Genomic DNA, 18,534 nt, shown 5'->3' with positions numbered 1-18,534 from the left:
AACAGAGGCTAAAGACAGCTGCCGCGCGCCTCTGAGGTGACATTCAGACTCACTACGGTGCACACACACACTACACACACGCGCAAGCACACATACATGTACACCCACACACTACGCACACAGGCATGCAAACACACATACATGTACACACACACACAGACAGACACACACAGAGTCTTTGTGAGTGGTTGTTTGCCTTCTCCATATGCCAGTGCGGGCTGGCCAATGGCTGCCAGCCGGCTGTGAGAGAGAGAGGGTTTAGAGGAGAGACTTGTTGTGCTACTCAGAACCCAAATGTCACGGCGAGAGCTAACGAGACGTGGAGGACGGCAATACGGCCACGCTTCCCGTTTCAGGAAGGCTGCCGTTAGGACTGCAGCATTGGGTAGAGCTGGGACCACGACAATGCCTAGAGGTAAGGTTTTCATGACCCCAATGACATGCCGTATCACAAGATAGCATATCATACGCACGCACACACCAAAACGGAAATGGAACTAACCTTCTCCTGCAGGACCTGAGCCAGTTTCTGCCGGGGACACTTTGTCATGGTGAGCAACACACCAGCTGATCCAACCTTGGTGCTCTGTGTGTGTGTGTGTCCTTCTGTGAGTGTGTGTGTGAGTGTGTTTGTCCGTGTCTCTCTCTCTCCGTGCTTATCTATCTGCATCAGGCAGAGGAGGTGTTATTGACGACCCAGAATGGGGGATTACACCCCCCCCCCCCCCCCCACCAACCAAACACAAACACACACCAGTCCCGCCCCCTAAACCCCCCCGATATGAACCCCCCCCAGACCCCCGCCCCAGCCCCAACGCCTTAGCCTACATTCAGACGCCCATCTGTGTGTGTGTGCGTCACTCTCTTGTATTTTCTCTATGACTCTCTCTCTCTCTCACACACACACACATCATTTCTCACTCGCTCGATCACACGTTCTCACAAAACACACCCACAAACATTCCCTCACAAACTTTGCTCCCTCACACACGCAGTACCTCGTTGACTCATACTTTCTCTACACACACACACACACACACATTCCCACACAGGCTCCCAGGATGCAGTCTTGATCGTGGAGGGCACACCCTCTGCAGTCACCAGGCGCACTGGCAAGGAGCTCGAAGGGGGGACCCCCCTCCCCCTCTTCACAATGGGCACCTAACGGCAATTTCATGCAAGGTTTCCTCAATCTCTTTTCCCCCCAATTAGGCCCTATTTCCCCTTCCCTAAACTAAGGACTTCCTGTTGAGATGGCCAGGATGAAGATTAGAGCGAGACAGGCTATCGGCGATCGGCCGTTCGGTCGCATCGGCGTTTTTTTTCCCCGGAGGGAAATCCAGCCTGTTTTCATGCACCCACCCAGAGCGAGACCGTGTGACCGTGGGGGGACGTTTGATTTCACTCTCTTCTGCTGACCGCAGGGATTGTTTTGGGTACAACCAGGAGCTGTGTGAACCGAATCAAACAGCTTGCGTCGGCCATCGCTTCCTGGATTCTTTGTCTAGTAGCCTGGTCTGAGGGGGCCCGCTTAAGACAAAGGCATCTATTTCACACACACACACACACATTAATCCCGTGACAATGGTGCACACAGGCTTTCAGTGGGAACGCCTTCATAGCTTAGTTTTAGGGTTAAGGAGAGGGGGGAGAGGGAAAGAGAGAGAGGGAAAGAGAGAGAGAGAGAGAGAGAGAGAGAGGGAGGGAGGGGTTCATTACAAGGTTCCATCCTAAGCCCACATTTCCATACTGCTGCACACGAGGAAGCTGGAGTCAGCCAAGAGAGTTAAGAGGACTCATCGAGCAGCACTGCAGCAACACAACACTCACAACCCCCAAATTCAGAAGGGAAACAAATCCCCCTTTTTTTTTTTACGTGTCAAAAAAAGACGTGTTAATCACTGAGGTAACCCAGCTAGCCCAACTACCAGGGATGACTGAGTATGCACATGCAGGCGTCTGAACAAACAGGCCAGTCTGACCATGACGGGATGGTTTTCGTGAAACCCCCCCCCCCCCCCCCCCAAACCCCACAACCAGCCCCCGGAACCCTTCCACCCTCTGAAAGTGGACTTCTCCTTGGTGATCCACCCCTCGTTCCTCCCCTACTTTGCATCCGTGATTCAACAGCAAACGAGACGAATCGCATCGCAGCCATGCTCGTTCACCAGGCTCGTTCACCAGGCTCGTTCACCAGGCTCGTTCACCAGGCTCGTTCACCATGCTAGTTCACCAGGCTAGTTCACCATGCTAGTTCAGGTGAAGGAGAGGGGGCAAGGAAGCCCCTCTCCCCCCCCCCCTCCGCCCCCCTTGCAATTCTCTAAAAGGTAGCGCCGACCTTTGACCCCGAGTCGCTCGGGTCACCATGCAGACATCCCAGGTCAGCGGGGTCTTCTCTGGATGGGTGAGCGCCAACATTCTCCAGCTAATTACTTTTAACCTCCAACCCTCCTCTCTCTCTGAACCACAACATTCTGTATCCCTGCAAAACTTGAATTACTTTTACACAGAAAATAAAATGGCGATACTGGCCCTGGAATTTGGTGTTTCTTTTTTTTAACAGCGACTCACATGTACCAGTACAGACCATGGCGTGACGGTTCTTCTCTGACACCAACAGGTCTGGGCGCTAACGCGCGCAACGGGGTCCGTCGGCACGGTAACATGCGTGACATGAGATGATTGTGGTTGGGGGGGAGGGGGGTGCTGGAGCCCCTCAGACAAGACGAAGGAAGGAAGCTGTGTGCTAGGGGGGGGGGGGTTCTGAAAGATAGCATGGTGACATTGACGGAGGCTGTCGAAGGGAGAGGGGAGGGGGGAAACGTTTTTGTACGCAGCTACTTCACGGTTCGGATGGTGACCATGCAGTGTCACCGACGTCTGCGAAGGTCGTCTGTCGCGCACGCACACACACACACACACACACCATCCCACACACTCCATACAATTTGCATGATGGTTTCACACATCGGATGGCTCACCCAGCAATCCCCCCTTCCCCCCTCAACCACCCACACTCTGACATACAGACAGAGTCGATCTGTTGCCTTCTGCTCTCTGACTACATGCTAACGATACGAGTACCACCCCATCCCTGTACCTCTACACTCTATACACACACACACACACACACCATAGGCTGTACCTCTACACTCTATACACACACACACACACACACACACACACACATAGGCTGTACCTCTACACTCTATACACACACACACACACACCATAGGCTGTACCTCTACACTCTATACACACACACACACACCATAGGCTGTACCTCTACACTCTATACACACACACACACACCATAGGCTGTACCTCTACACTCTATACACACACACACACACCATAGGCTGTACCTCTACACTCTATACACACACACACACACACACCATAGGCTGTACCTCTACACTCTATACACACACACACACACACACCATAGGCTGTACCTCTACACTCTATACACACACACACACACCATAGGCTGTACCTCTACACTCTATACACACACACACACACACACCATAGGCTGTACCTCTACACTCTATACACACACACACACACACACCATAGGCTGTACCTCTACACTCTATACACACACACACACACACACACACACACACACCATAGGCTGTACCTCTACACTCTATACACACACACACACACCATAGGCTGTACCTCTACACTCTATACACACACACACACACCATAGGCTGTACCTCTACACTCTATACACACACACACACACCATAGGCTGTACCTCTACACTCTATACACACACACACACACACACCATAGGCTGTACCTCTACACTCTATACACACACACACACACCATAGGCTGTACCTCTACACTCTATACACACACACACACACACACCATAGGCTGTACCTCTACACTCTATACACACACACACACACCATAGGCTGTACCTCTACACTCTATACACACACACACACACACACCATAGGCTGTACCTCTACACTCTATACACACACACACACACCATAGGCTAAGAGTTCCCCTAGTTGTCCTCACACCTGTCATTTACTAATTGGGCAGCTGTAGGATTGGTTAGCGCTTGAACCCAGGCTGTCAGGTCAGACGGGAGAATACCGCTAGAGTAACTCTCTCTCGTGTCAATCTGCGGGCGTGTTCATTGGTCTATTGACTGAGCCCATCTTTGTTAATGAAGCTCTAGCAGGGCCAGGGTAGCCGTCCTGCAGGGTCGTGGAGGTCAACTCCTCAAGAGCACACGTACATACACACACACACACAAAATACACGTACACACAGATACACTCAAAACAATGAATCACAGAGGCCGTCGCACACTCTCGCACGGACGCACACACAAGGAGGAAGGGCTCCCCTGACAAAGTCCAATTAGTGGGTCTAATTAAAAGCTCCTATTACTGGGGGACGTGCTCGTTTTTCTCTCTGCTAATTACACAGGACGACGAGAGCGCGTCAGGCCCGGTTCACTGGCCCTCGCGTACCACACCCTCTCAAACACCCCGGCACACACAGACTCTCGCACACACACAGGAGAACACACACACACACAGCTTCCTGTCATTCCCTGAGCGATTTTTACCAAAGCGGTTGTGTGCGGTTGTGTTGGGATGGCGGGATGGTGCGCCGCGGGGGAAGAGTTGAGCGGAGGGCATTCCAGTAGCACACACACGTCACACACTGGCTGTCCATCAGATCACTGACTGGAGTCATAAGGAGGTTTGTCCTGGCTTCAGACTTGGCTGGAGAGTCGTGGTGGTGGGGGGGGGGGGGGTCAGTTGGCACCCTCTGATTTGACAGCTGGGAAGTGGTCTGGATCACATACACGGGGGGACACACACACTGCCTCACACCGGCTTTCTCATGCTAATTCGGTAGTTCAAATCCATGACCTTGACACCAGTGAGGAGCCTGTCCAGAGAGAGATATAGGATGGATCCGTGACGTGCACCTTAGTTCTCTCTCTCTCTCTCTCTCTCTCTCTCTCTCTCTCCTCTCTCTCTCTCTCTCTCTCTCTCTCTCTCTCTCTCTCTCTCTCTCTCTCTCTCTCTCTCTCTCTCCTCTCTCTCTCTCTCTCTCTCTCTCTCTCTCTCTCTCTCTCTCTCTCTCTCTTTGTGTCCACATCAATATCGCTGGCTGCAGCTGAGAAAACACAAACGTTATCTCTCCCACACCACAGGTCTGCACGAGGAGTGAGGACTTTATCAGGGTCTTCTCTTCTGGCTTGACGCAAGGCGACCGGGTTCAGCTCGAGTCCGGGGCAGCAGCTTGGGAGCGGGATTGAGGGTCGGCGAAACGGACGGGGGAGGGGGCTCAGGAAACCGCCGAGGGTGAAAGGTCGTAACCTCTGACTGATGTCTGACACGCACCGCAAACAAGACGGAGCGACAGCAGGGGTTACGGAAGGATTCCCCCGTCAGCGGGGGGAGGGGGGGGCATCAGCATTCCCCCTTAATCTCTAATCCCTCTCAGACGGGAGTTCTGACTCTAATCCGTCCAGAACACAACCTCACAAACCGTCTGGGGTGATGGGAACAGATGAGGAGTGGATCCCCACCTCCAGGCCCACATTAAAAGACGGTTTTCCGAAGAAGACACGCTGCTTTGAATAGGACTTGGAGACAAACGATGCAGGCGGGAGGGCTTGAAGCGAATCAGGTGGTGAACGCTTCAAGAACGTTCTCCCTGAACGATCCGAGAGTGCTGCTTGGCGAGTCCGAGCAGAAATGGGCCGGCGTGAACGATGAATTTGGACACGGAAGGACGACTACAGAGAAGCTGTAGAACTTCAAGTTCACTGGTGCAGAGCTGTAGCACACAGGGGGCGCAATTTGAGACTACACGTTCCCCCCCCCCCCCCCCTTGTGATGGACTGACACGAATGGAGATCAGGTGGCGTTTCCGGTTGAAAGGCTTTTAAGAGCTGTTTTGGGTCCTGTCGGACCTGTCAGAGCCGAGCACAAAAGGAATGGAATGGGGGGGGGGGGGGGGGTGCCTGTGGGCACAGCGCTGCTGCAATCCTTCAATCGGGGAAAAGACGTCGGAACACCGCTCACGTCGAGCACGTCAGTCATCGACTTTTATCAGCGAGTCGTTTGTCTGGGGCGACCGAGCCGAACTTTGCACTTGCCTCTGCCGGAATAGCCAGGCGGACCGTGTTGATGGGCTGCCCTGTCGCGGATGATTGACAGACGAGTGGCGGAGTCGGGAAGCGAGGCGGGGCGACGGGGGGGGGGGGGGCGACGGGGGAAACTGTGATGAGACACGGACGCGAGGTCGTAAATTACCCAGACGCCCATCTCTCTCTCTCCCCCCCCCCAGTCCCTAAAAAAAAAAACCTCCCCCGGTAAAGGTCACCGTCTGGCTCTGTTCGAGATGCTTTCGGCATGCGTGTCACGGCCCGGCGGGCGAGCAGCCCACGCCGCCGGTGAGAGCGATGACTAACGCTCTGACAGGGACGTCTATTAGTCGGAGAAATGCCACGGCGACGTCCGAGAACGCGGAAGCCGGTCCACACTCGGCGCTAGACCCCCGACACGAAAACAGCACGGGGGGAAACGAAGGGACGGGATTTAGGAGAAGGAGAACCAGATGGAGGGGGGTGGATGGAGAAGGAGGGAGGGAAGGACAGAAAGGTGGAGGGATGGATGGAAGGTGGGAACAGAAAGAGGGAGAGAGAGAGCAAGAGGGAGGGAGGCGCTGACGGAGAGATGGGAGGAGGGAGGACTCAGTTATGTGTTGTTAAGGGAAACGGGGTGAGAAAAGAGGAGGCGATGATGGGAGTCAGGTGGCTGAGCGGTTAGGAATCAGGCTATTAATCAGAAGGTCGCTGGTTTGATTCCAGGCCGTGCCAAATTACATTATGTCCTTGGGCAAGGCACTTCACCCTACTTGCCTCGGGGGAATGTCCCTGTACTTACTGTAAGTCGCTCTGGATAAGAGCGTCTGAATGACTACATGTAAACGTGAGTGACTGGGTCTCTGTGCGACGCCTCCCCCTGAGCTCCAGTGCCGCCGGTGCTGCCCAGGGGACACCCAGCCCCCCCCCCGCCCCTCCTCTCTGCCCCCCCTCTCTCCCCCATCCCTCTGGCTCCCCCAGTTTCCCAGCAACGCAGTTTACCCCACCTCCACCCCCACCTCCCCCCCCCCCCCCCCCCCCCTCGTCAACCGAAAAAAACGTTCTCAACCGACCGTCGAGAGATTCACCCTCGCCTCCCCTCCACGCCCGCCTCTCCCGAACGAACGTTCCTTGCGAGGGCCACTAACGATTAGTCCGGAAGAGTTTTGGTCATTGTCCCCCACCTCCCCTTCCTGTGCTTCTGTCACGCTCTTCAACAAGAAAGGGCCCTGCTCGGCCAGCTATAATCATCTCCTTAAACAACGAGCAGAAATATAGCCGACGGTCGCCCTGTGGGTGGGAACCCGAGGGGATGGGGGAGACCTTCATAAAGAAGGAGGGAGGGAAGGAGAGAGGAGAAATACAGTGTGGTAGTGTTGTTTGGTCAACCTAATTGGTAACTAAAGAGGGGTGTGTGTACGAGAGAGAGAGAGAGAGAGAGAGAGAGAGAGAGAGAGAGAGAGAGAGAGAGAGAGAGAGTGAGAGTGAGAGAGAGAGAGAGTGAGAGTGAGACAGGCAGTCCCTGCTTTTCACATCCTTCTCTCTACCCTCGGATGGGAAGTGAAAAGGAAAACAGATTAGCAGCCTCGAGTGATTGCTTCCTCACCGGAGGAAAATTCCCCCCGCCCCATCCGTCTTTCCTCTGCCTCTGGTTTCCACAGACAGCGTCGACGCGGCTCCGGAATCTACCCATGGCTCGTTCCCGGAGCACAAATGACGTTTTTTCCACATCGTGTTCCTTGTAGCACGGGCGGGGGGATGGGGGGGGGGGCAGAGACACAGGAGTGAGGAAAAGGGAACTCTGGTCATTCCCACCGTCCAGCATCCCGTCTGAAGGGGTCCTCGACCGGCGGCCGTGTCTCCGGGTGCCCCCTGTCACGACGCCGGTGCTTTACCGCCGCCTGAGGCCGATGAGCAACGCTCGCGTCCCCCTCTAATCGACGGCGGCCTGCCCGGCGGGCGGGGCTGTCAGACAGTCGGTGTGAGCGACGCCTTGCCTGCCCCTCGTTCATCACGCTTGCCTCTCCCCCGCCGCAAATTAGCCTGTCGCCACCGCCGCCGCAGGCGCGCAATCCCCTGCCTCAACCGTGGCAGGTTACCAAGCAACGGGAGCATGTGATGATGTCATTAAAAGGGACAGGTACGGCTCGATCAGTGCAGACGGGGACGGGAGGGGGGGGGGGGTGTTCAGACGGATTTCGAAGGGTCCTGGTGTTACCATGGATACCAGGTCAAGTCATCCCATAATAAGTCTAGCCTGGAAGGAGACAATTGAAGTCATACCCTTACCCTGACCAATCCATAAAATAAGGTCGGGGGAAACGCAGGACATTCTCTGACCCCAGTGGGCCTTCAATCTGAGGATGCTATTGAAGCCCCTGGTGCACAGCCCAGTCACTAAGCAACCAACAAACAGAAAGACATTCAGCAACCAGATCTGGATTTCGAAAACCTAGATACCAAAACCGGAAGCCAGGCCATCGCTGGACTCCGAAGAGGGGCAACAAGGATCCATCAATAATCAGGAACGTCTCAAACCCACCCCTTCTCATACATACAGTATCTGACACACTCACACAGGTGCACACATACGGTTCAGCCACATTCTTCCTCCAGTCTGAGGGCTTCAAACAACATCTCCCAGCTTCCTCGGTGCCTGCAGCCCTGGGCTGCATAAAGAAGTGATAAAGAAGTGTCATGGAGGGGGGGGGGGGGGGGGGGGGGGGGTGATGCCGCCAGGGGCTTTGACCAATGCTGCATCGGGAGCACTGGCAAACACGAGGAGTTTGACTGGAGCATTTATCATGGGAGAGAGCTGTAATGAACTGCTGTCTGAGTGTGTTGGTTTAGTCACAGGGGTGCCGGTTGGCTGGTTGGCTGGATGAGTCTCTAGGTTGGTTGGCTGGTTGGCTGGATGAGTCTCTAGGCTGGTTGGCTGGTTGAGTCTCTTGGCTGCGAGGAGAACAGTTGGAGGAGAGGGCTACATGCTGAGGTTAGACAGGATAGAGAACAGAGAGATGGGGGGAGAGAGAAGTAGGGGGAGAGAGAGAGAGAGAGGTAGGGGGAGAGAGGTAGGGGGAGAGAGAGAGGAAGAAGAAAGGTGGAGACAGAAAGACAAAGAGAAGTAGAGAGTGAGAGTGAGAGAGATCAAAAGAAGCACCTTGTTGCCCCCGGGGCGGAAACAGTGGTGATGTGGGGAATCCATGCTGAGATCTTGCGGCCCACATTGCGCTCCCCTAGCAAGTGTGCAAATAAACACTTTACCCCCCCATGGCGGGTTACAAAAACCAGCACACGCAAGGGGGAGCACCCCCACACAAACACACACCAAACACTTGACAAAGCCTGAGAAAGCATTACGCAGGACATAAATCGCACAGAATGTACACTAGATGCAACTAGACACAATGCACATTGTCTTTGCCAAACACACACACACACACACACAAAAGAGTAGAGGAGGAGAAAGGCGAGGTGATGGAGTGTCCATGTCGCCCAGGCGTGGGGCACGGTCAGGTCAGCGTCGAGACAAAGCAACAAGGCCCTAACCTCCTTCCCAGAAACACCCACATTACAGAATGTAACCCCACACACACACACACACGCACACACACACGCACACTCCTTCCACATAAAACAACCTTTTACAAGCGCCATCGTTTAGGAGCGTCGGGGGTGAGACGAGGGGACAAAAAGAAGTGAGAAACATTTGTTGTTCACGGGGGGCGGGCTGCTGCTGGCTGTCTCTGTCCCCCATTTACGGTCCCTCTTTCTGGGGCTCGCCCTACGGTGACCCTGCCTCTCCTTGGGGGGAGGGGGGGGGGGGGGGGCTGGGTCCTTTCACCCAGGAGATTTATGGTCTTTGATGGAGGGGAAATGGACCCAGGGCTGGGGTGCCCAAGAGGGGGGCCTGATTTAATTTCTACAAATCTCTGGACAGAGGGACGGGATTGATATTGGAAGGGGGGAGGGGGGGGGGTTGGGGGCTGTCTGAGATATTTTCAAGGCTGACATCTGGGGCGGGGTGGAACCCTTCAGCAGTCGGTGGGACTCAACACCGCCCGCCCCCCTTCGGGCGGCTCCGGGGGAGGTTCCGAACGCACCTCGAGCACTGTAAGCGGACGGTGGGGGGAGTCGACCCCGTCTGCGTTCCCCCGGCGTTTGGGGTTCCCTCGGGCTGCCCCTCCTTCTCTCCTGCAGCACAAAAGGCATCCTGGGTTTCTCTGTGCTGTTCTGTTGGAGCCGTTCGACCTGCCAATCACCCCTGCTTTTAATAATCCTATTTCCATAATCCTAAGGGTTCAGGAACCATACACAACACCCCCACCTCCGTTCTGCCCCACCACCTCCATCCCTCCGAGGGACTTGGGCCCTGCGGTGGAGAGAAAGTTCTAGAAAAAGCCTGTCCGAGTCTTTAGCGGAGCTGGATGGATATTCCCCTCTGAGACTCTAACAGAGATATAATGATGTAGTACAGAAGGGGTGGCAGCCACGGCTGTCGGCTAGCAGCATGAGCTTTATCGCCTTGGCCAATCTGCTTCCACCGAAACCTCAAGAAACCCTGTAGGAGTCCGAGAAACGATCAAGATGGCCGTTATTCCCATGCCAAAAAAAGATCTTACTTTAACCACTGAAACCTTTTGAGGAGAGTTGGTATTTCAAAGACGGGGGCTATTTCACACTCCCACATCCCCACCACATGTATACTGAGGAGCCCTCCAGCATCAGCCAGTCGGTTTTTACATTACATTTACATTTAGTCATTTAGCAGACGCTCTTATCCAGAGCGACTTACAGTAAGTATAGGGACATTCCCCCCTAAGGCAAGTAGGGTGAAGTGCCTTGCCCCAAGGACAGAACGTCATTTAGCATGGCCTGGAATCGAACCGGCAACCGTCTGATTAATAGCCCGATTCCTTAACCGCTCAACCATCTGACCCCTGGTTTCTCAAAGAAGAAATAAGAAAGCCTGTTCTGATGATTCCAGCCACAAGTAAAAAAAAAACTTCATACCACCTGCAAAGAGGGTGTGAATTATCCTCACTTTGGCAGGCCTTCCCCAAAGAGGCGAGCATGCAAATCATCCCGACACTTGGAAGGAAACACCTCGACAGGCTCCTCGATGAAGGCGCTATAAATCACGCCCCTTCGTGTCAACCAGACGAGAACGGTTCGATGGGGAGGGGAGGGTTCAGCCAGGCCTAGATGGAACGCCCTGACGCAGGCATGGGAACGGGCACTCAGCGAATCGCTGCCGGCTGGCCTCCGCAGCGATGCCATGTAAGACGAGCCATGCGCCAGACTGACAGCTAAGCACCGTCACTCACCTTGGGCACCCACGGAGTGGCCATGATGACGGCACCAAAAACAAATAGAGCTTCCAGCATAATCGGGCATCGACAACAACAATTCCCCTCTGCATAGTCTAAAGCAGCATTTCTGTCGCACAGGGCAATAGGTAACGTCCCTACCAGTACAGTGCATGTTCAGCAACCTCACAACTCTAACTGCATAGGGGAGTTCTCCGGTTTATTTTTCTGCGGAGTGTAAATTGATTTCTCACGTGCTACACGAAGGTGTGAAAACGGCGAGGTGGAAGTGCATGACTGCGGTCTCTGAAATCGTTGTGTTGTGCCCGCCGCCCAACTCTGCCAAACAGCAACACTGAAGCAGAATACGGGAGACACGGGAGAGGGAAATGAGATTCTGCTCTCCGTCCGAACTTCGCAATAATCTCGGCTTTGTGTGGGCGGCCGCGCGAACAGCGCTGAAGTTATTTACCTTGGAAATAGCGCGGCCCTGCCTTTATTTAATCTAAACTGCAGATACACTTACTTCAACGGCACTCTCCAGGGAGGAGGGATACAAGAAGACAGCGGTGGTGAGCAGGTTTCACACAGACACACCTCCACAGTCTGCCACACACGCAGTTAGAGCACACTGCGGCCATTCACAGTGGCGAATGAATCACGCATGGCTTTTTCTGTGCAACTTCAGCAAAGGCTGCGACGTCGGCAGAGGTTTCGTGGGGGTTTTCTCTCAGTGGACCATCTGTTTGACCATGAAGACTAAACTGTGCTTCATCGGAGAAGGTGGACTGGAGAGTTTGACTCGCCGAGGTGTAACGGGCTCTGTTGTAGTGTGAGTGAGTGAGTGACGTCTGGGCAGACACACACACACACACAGGTGTATTGTCCACCAGTCCACCTGCCAGGCTTCAGGATGAACCTGTAAGGCCAGTGGAGCCGGAATAGGTGTGTGTGTGTTTTATCATCTTTTCCAGCATTTCAGAGACGTTTGCAAAAACAAAGCTTAAAAAGGAGGAGAAAATGAGCAACAGACTGATACAAAAGCCACGCCTGCCCCCCCCCTCCCTCCGACATACACACAAACATGCACAGAAGAGGTCCTTTCCAGAGAGAGACAGAGGAAGAGAGAGGGAGCGAGAGAGCGAGAGAGAGAGGAAGAGAGAGGGAAGAGAGAGAGAGCGAGAGAGCGAGAGAGAGAGGAAGAGAGAGAGAGACTTAAACTCCCACATCAGCCTTGTTGTAACCATAACCTGTGGGAAGGTATCCCAGTTTCAGCCGTGAGGAGTGAATGGATCGGGCCGGCTTTGATCGCCGTGGACCTGAATGACGAGCTGAAACAGGAGGCCGGAAGCTGTCGAATGCCGGCCGCTCTCAGGCCCAGCTCAATCTTGATCGCTATGTCAAGGAGTACGCTAAGAGTTGAGCCCTGGCGTTCACAAGAGGCTATGCTGGACACGTTCAACGGCTTAGAAGCCACACACACACACACGCACACACACACACGCACCCACACACACACACAGAAGCTCACACCCTTTTGGGTGTGCGAGCAGGAGAATGAGGGTGGTGGGTGGGAGAGGAAAGTTTGACTGCACATCAGTGAGCGTGTGTTATCACTAGGAAGTATAACGTACTTTATAATATGTGCTTTCCTGTTATGTGAGCTGAGAGTAAGATCAGACCTTGTGGTCACACTGACACGAGGGCCTGAACTGGCAGCTGGTAGGTGTACACACACGCGCGCGCGCACACACACACACACACACACGCGCTCCCAAGAGTGTCGCCGCCTGGCATCGATTCAACTGGGCTGACCTCTCCGAACGGATTAACATATCAAAGCCAGACGCGCTGAAACATATGTAAGCGCTTGCATAAACGACAAGACACGCACCCAAAAATTACAGGCAGAAGAAGAAGAAGAAGAAGAAAAAAAGTGCAGAAATGAAAAAAAAAAGCGCTCAACCGCAGCACATTCCACGTTCAGGAGGGGGCGCGAGTCCTTCAGCCAGCTCCTCCTCAGCCCCATTCCCCTCTCCGGCAATCTCCGTCTGCTTCCTTTATGAGTTAACACACACGCCAGCCAATTACCACGCGCCAGGCGCTACATCTCCCCCCTTTGCATCGGTAAATCGGGGGGGGGGGCTATTTTTACCTTGACGTAAGGCCGGGGCTGTTTTCACACTCTTGTCGACTGGAGCTCTTCCTTTCATTATGGGAAGCTATTTAGGGGCTGCGGCGAGACGCCAGAGCAGAAAGATGCCCACTGATTATATTTCTCAACGAGGAAACTTAAAGACGCAGTCCGTGTTTATTTATTTTTTTGGAGGACAGGAAACAAGGTCGTTGAATAGTCACCTCCCAAGCTCGATTGGGGTTTGTATGCAAAAAGGTTGTGGGATATCGAGTGCCCATTAGCTGCAAAGGCCATTGTGCCGAGAGGGGGCTTCGTGAAGAGAGGACCGTGAGGCGAGGGTCGTGTCAAAGGGGGATGCATGGTGCACACATAGGGAGCCTATTGCTCCCCCAGCCTCCTCATTGGCTTCACCAATGAGGTGCCAAGTCACCTGTCTCCTTGACCACTCACGGTGGAGTGCCATTCAAAAGGGGCGGCGGCGTCGAGAGGGCGGCAGCTGTGCCACGGCAGGGCCGGCTGCCTCCGAGACAAAAGTGAGACCGGAGGTGCCGGCTGGCCGCCCCTCTGCTCCGGCGTCGCCAGCTCCTCTCGTTAACGAGCTCGCTGAGGCGTCACATGTTGCCTCCAGGAACAGGTGGGCCGCCGAGCAACCAGCCGGACACCCGCCCCCCCTCCCCACCGCTTCGTCTCGATTGGCTGTTGAACCGGGGAGAACGGACAGCACGCGATTGTAAATCGCTGCGCCGCAAAGCAGCGACGATAACCGCCGTGCAGCGGTGTGACCCCTCGTCAGTGTTTTCGCCGTGACCGACCCTACCAGAAAGCGAATCGATAGGCCACAGCACACGAGGAGCTAAACAAATAAATTAGCGAAGGAAAGTCCTAATCCCTTGCTTGCGGTAGGCCCCCGTAATAGGATTGCAGTTGGAACTACTGTATGCGTACAGCGTGCGCCCATGTGAACGTTTGAATCGCTTGACTCGAGACGCGTGCCTTGTGGCATGTTTGGCCGGTCAATCCAGGGGGGGGTTGGGGGCGTCACACCACGGTAGCACGTCAACACAATGGGTGCAGTGTGTCGGCACACACACACACATAACCGCTCCGTAAAAGGATCAAAGTGGAGGTGTGGTGTGCAAGGATTGGGTGGCAATCGGTCGAAGAAAGGTCATCGTTTTTTTGGGATACGACCCTCACTGTGGCCAGGCCCATTCACTCACACGACATGCTTTTTGCTTTTACCCAGCATGTCTATCATTGAAACCCAAATATCCATACAGTCCAGTGGCAGCTAATAAAACTCCATCGCTACCATTTGAATTACCAGTGGAAGGATTCATGTTTGACCAGCAGGGCGAAAACCAGAGCCTCAGTGTGTGTGTGTGTGTGTTCTGTCTCCTATAACAGTCTAGCTGCTGCTTTGTCTCAATATGTCACTCACCCCCAACACCTGAGAACCACAGGCTCCTTCTCCTGCCAACCAATGACTCAGGCAAAGTGAAATAAGACAAGGAATATCCTGTATAGCCTTTCTAATGCGGCCTTTTACATGGTGCTAAAAAGAAACCCAATACAAAATCTCCTGGGTCTCCTTCCACGCAAAGGAGAAAAGCCATCAGCTTGTCTATATCCTTAACAGATAGAAATAGCATGCTCTTATTGAAGTACTTTCCATACTTAATTTCTCCAATTTTGTCCAAAATAATGGCGACTTTTCTTTTGAGCCGGCGTTGAGTAGAGTGCGGTGGGGGGGAGGGAGATCCCCTTTCTGAGTGGGATGCTTTTTGTTGAAGGATCCAGGCAATTATCTTTGATTAGACTAGTGGGCCTGTCCTCCAGTAGAACTGTGTGTCATGCAGCTGCTATTCTCTTGATGGGATGTCTGCTTCATTAGGTCTATATGTGTGTGTGTGTGTGTCTGTGTGTGTGTACCCGTGTTCATGAATGCATGCATGGGACACTGTGTGTGTGTGTTGTATGTGTGTGTAAGCGTGTTCAGTCATCCAGTAACGTGTGTTTAAAGAGACGGGCAACAGCGACACAAATGAAAAGCGTTTGAGGTTTATGATCTGTCTGCTCTGGGGGAGGGGGGGGGGGGGGGAAGAAGCACTTCCACTGCAACCGAATCCTCTCCTGAGACCGAGAAGACAGCGGACCAGAACCCAGAACCCAGGCACACTGCACCTTGATTGAAGCCGCGCTCCTGGAGAGAGGTAGCACACACATGGGCGTTCGAAACAAGCAGCACCAGACAGGCAGCCTGTGCTCCGAAATGACACAGCAGGGTTGCCAGATTTGTTATCCCCCCCAACCCCCCACCTCTTCATATTTCCAACCGCAACCATTCTAAATCAATTTCAACGGAGGCATCTCTTCCGTGAAATTGAGGAAGACGTTTATCTTAAGGTGAGCAATGCGATAGTGTCACATCACTGAGCCTTTTTACTTTGGAAGTAGAACTTTGTTGCCCGGTTTTGTCCTCAAAACTCCTCATTTCGGGTCAAAGCTCCATCATTTCTCTTCCACGGTCTCCACTGTGGGGACCCTGGAGGTCACCCCCTTCCAGTGTTTGACAAATGGAGCAGGTCATTCAGGGGTGGCGGGGGGGAGAGAATAAAAGAGTGAAAGGGGTGTTTGTGGCTGCCAGACCGGCCAACGACCTCACCATTTGGAAAGACCAACAGCCCCCCCCCCCTCCCCCCCCCACCCCCCTTGTCTGAAGGCCACTTGAGGAAATTCAAAGCAGTGCCGCACGCATAAAAGCAGCGGACTGAGAGGCCCACTTAATGCCTGACCACAATGACTATGTCCCCCCCACCCTGTCCCATAATCCCCTGGGTCCTCCCCCCCCCCCCCCCCCTCGGTTACCCCTGGTCTCCCTCGAGTCTGAAAAAGCAAGTCTGACACGAGCCTGACTTGCCTCTGCTCCCCCCCCCCCCCCTACACACACACACACCTCTATCCCCTTCCCCTAACCACCACACACCCTTTCCGAACACACCCACACCCTCCCCCTCCCTAGCCCCACACTACTAAACAGCCTTCGCCTGCCCCTTCCATGAAGTAGGGAGTAGGGCTGAGTGGGGGGGCCTGGGGTCCAGGCAGGCAGGTGCTGGGGCAGCCCCAGAGAGCGTGTGGTGGTGGTGGGGTGTGGGGGCTCCGATTGCCGTCTGGCAGCCCCCACCGGCTGCTTCCTCCCCTATGGCAGCTCCCCTGACGGGGGGGGGGGGGGCGGCGGATAGGATGGTGATTGTAACTGGGATTATGTATCGCTCTAATTGCATTTGCACGGGTCAGTGTCAGGGGCAACAGTGCCAGAACCTGCTCTCGCCTTCCTTCTCACTCATTCCACAGGAGCAAACGAAGGCCACGCTCTCCCCTCACCTCGAAAAAGTTTGAACTTTCTCGCAAGGGCGGGAACTGAGGTTCACTTGTTAACCCAACACAGTTTGGCAACCGTCACTCCCAGCATTAGTTATTAAACCACATCACAACACAAAATGAGAGTCGTTAGCTCGCCCCCTTTCACACAGAGATGACAACCTCCACACGTTAAACTCTCAAAGCGCACATGCAAAAGGGGGCCTGTGGGGACGGTAGAGTACATACCTTGTCAAACAGAGACTTCCATTGCTGGGACAGGGAAAGAGAAACAGAGGGAGGGAAGGCGTGAGAGAGAGAACGAGAGAGTGCTGTCAAGAAAGACAACCATAGAGAAAGGTTGCCACTTATGGGACACGGGCACAGCTGGATGGGAGATGAGCAGATGCCATGTGTGGGCCGTCATTATCTGAATTAATCTACAGTAATCATGCACCGCAAGCATCAATTATACAGCAGCCAAGCAATATACAGCTAGTTGCTAGTTGTACAGCTAGTTGTCTGGGTCAATTTCCTTCTTGTGCAGGTCAGTCATGGATCCATGCAAGGCTAGACATGTTTAACGAAAGTAAACAGTACATCTATAAAGCTACATATATGAAGACGTGAAGCAAAGGCAAATATAGCCCAAATGGCTGAGCCGCAGAAAGACAAAACGAAAACGGATAGAAGGATGACAGGAGAGAGATGAGATCCAGATTGTTCTTACGTCTTCGGGAGCGACTGGAAGGACGTCGGTACTTTCCAACACCTCGATCTCTTCTCCCTCCGCGTTTGCCGCCACCGCGGGAGAGGAGTTCACCGGCACGTCCCGAGCCTTGTTCGGCATCGTAGGGGCTGCCCCTCTCAATCCACGAAGCGAACAAATTATATCCAAATCGAAAGAGACTCGTAAATATCCATTATTGGCTCTTACAGCCAATGTTCGACCATATCCATACTCCCTAAATGTCAATATAGCCTAACCTAAATGTTATCAGCCTGTTATTCACACTGATCTTTAGTCCAACGTTATTAGTATGTCTTACTATCAAGAGACTAAGAGCAACATAAATGCATAGGTCTTCTTGCGATCCGGAAAATGGAGAAAGTTGAGTGCCAAGTGAATGATGCTAAGCGTCCGTCGAGTGCGCATCAGCGTCTCTCAACTACATAGATGAAGGGAGGAACGAAGTTCTCATTTTCCATACAGCCCACAAACAAACCTATAGCCTACTCTTGTGCTTGTCCGTGACAACTATACACCAGTGTTGGGCACTCGCCTCTTGTCACAAGAACAGCCTGGAGTCCAAGTTTCTACACTTGTCCTTGTCTCACCTGAAAATTAAACGCATTGTAAGAACATGGCAACATTGGCTTGAAGAAAAATGACCCCAACTTCATACAAACCCAATGTAATATCATAGGCTACTACATAAGTCGTCGTATACAGTAGCGTAACACTTGCAAGGCTCCATCAGCGATACAATGTCCTATATAGACTACATATAACACTAGCCTGTGTTTATATTTGTGGTCGTGGACCATGGGAAAGTCATTCAAGTATACATTTTCGGTGCGTCATTGTA

The 18,534-nt window shown here is 53.4% G+C and overlaps 1 protein-coding gene across 2 annotated transcripts in view; it reads right to left on the bottom strand.

The window, feature by feature from the left end:
* rhbdl3 (rhomboid, veinlet-like 3 (Drosophila)) overlaps positions 1 to 18,534 on the bottom strand; it is a 40,443-nt gene that overhangs the window by 20,187 nt on the left and 1,722 nt on the right. Inside the window, exons 2-3 of one of the 2 annotated variants that reach the window (XM_047043574.1) lie at positions 17,676 to 18,283; positions 17,195 to 17,218 (exon numbers count right to left, since the gene is read on the bottom strand). In XM_047043574.1, the coding sequence (XP_046899530.1) occupies positions 17,195 to 17,218; positions 17,676 to 17,795 (144 nt within the window). In that variant the 5' untranslated portion in view covers positions 17,796 to 18,283. The remainder of the gene's footprint in view (positions 1 to 17,194; positions 17,219 to 17,675; positions 18,284 to 18,534) is intronic. The other variant, XM_047043575.1, reaches the window with a different exon arrangement.

This window comes from Hypomesus transpacificus, chromosome 21, assembly GCF_021917145.1.
Source record: "Hypomesus transpacificus isolate Combined female chromosome 21, fHypTra1, whole genome shotgun sequence".
Classification (NCBI taxonomy): domain Eukaryota; kingdom Metazoa; phylum Chordata; class Actinopteri; order Osmeriformes; family Osmeridae; genus Hypomesus; species Hypomesus transpacificus.
The sequence above is the reverse complement of the archived record's forward strand: the minus strand, read 5'-3'. Positions and strand labels throughout refer to the sequence as shown.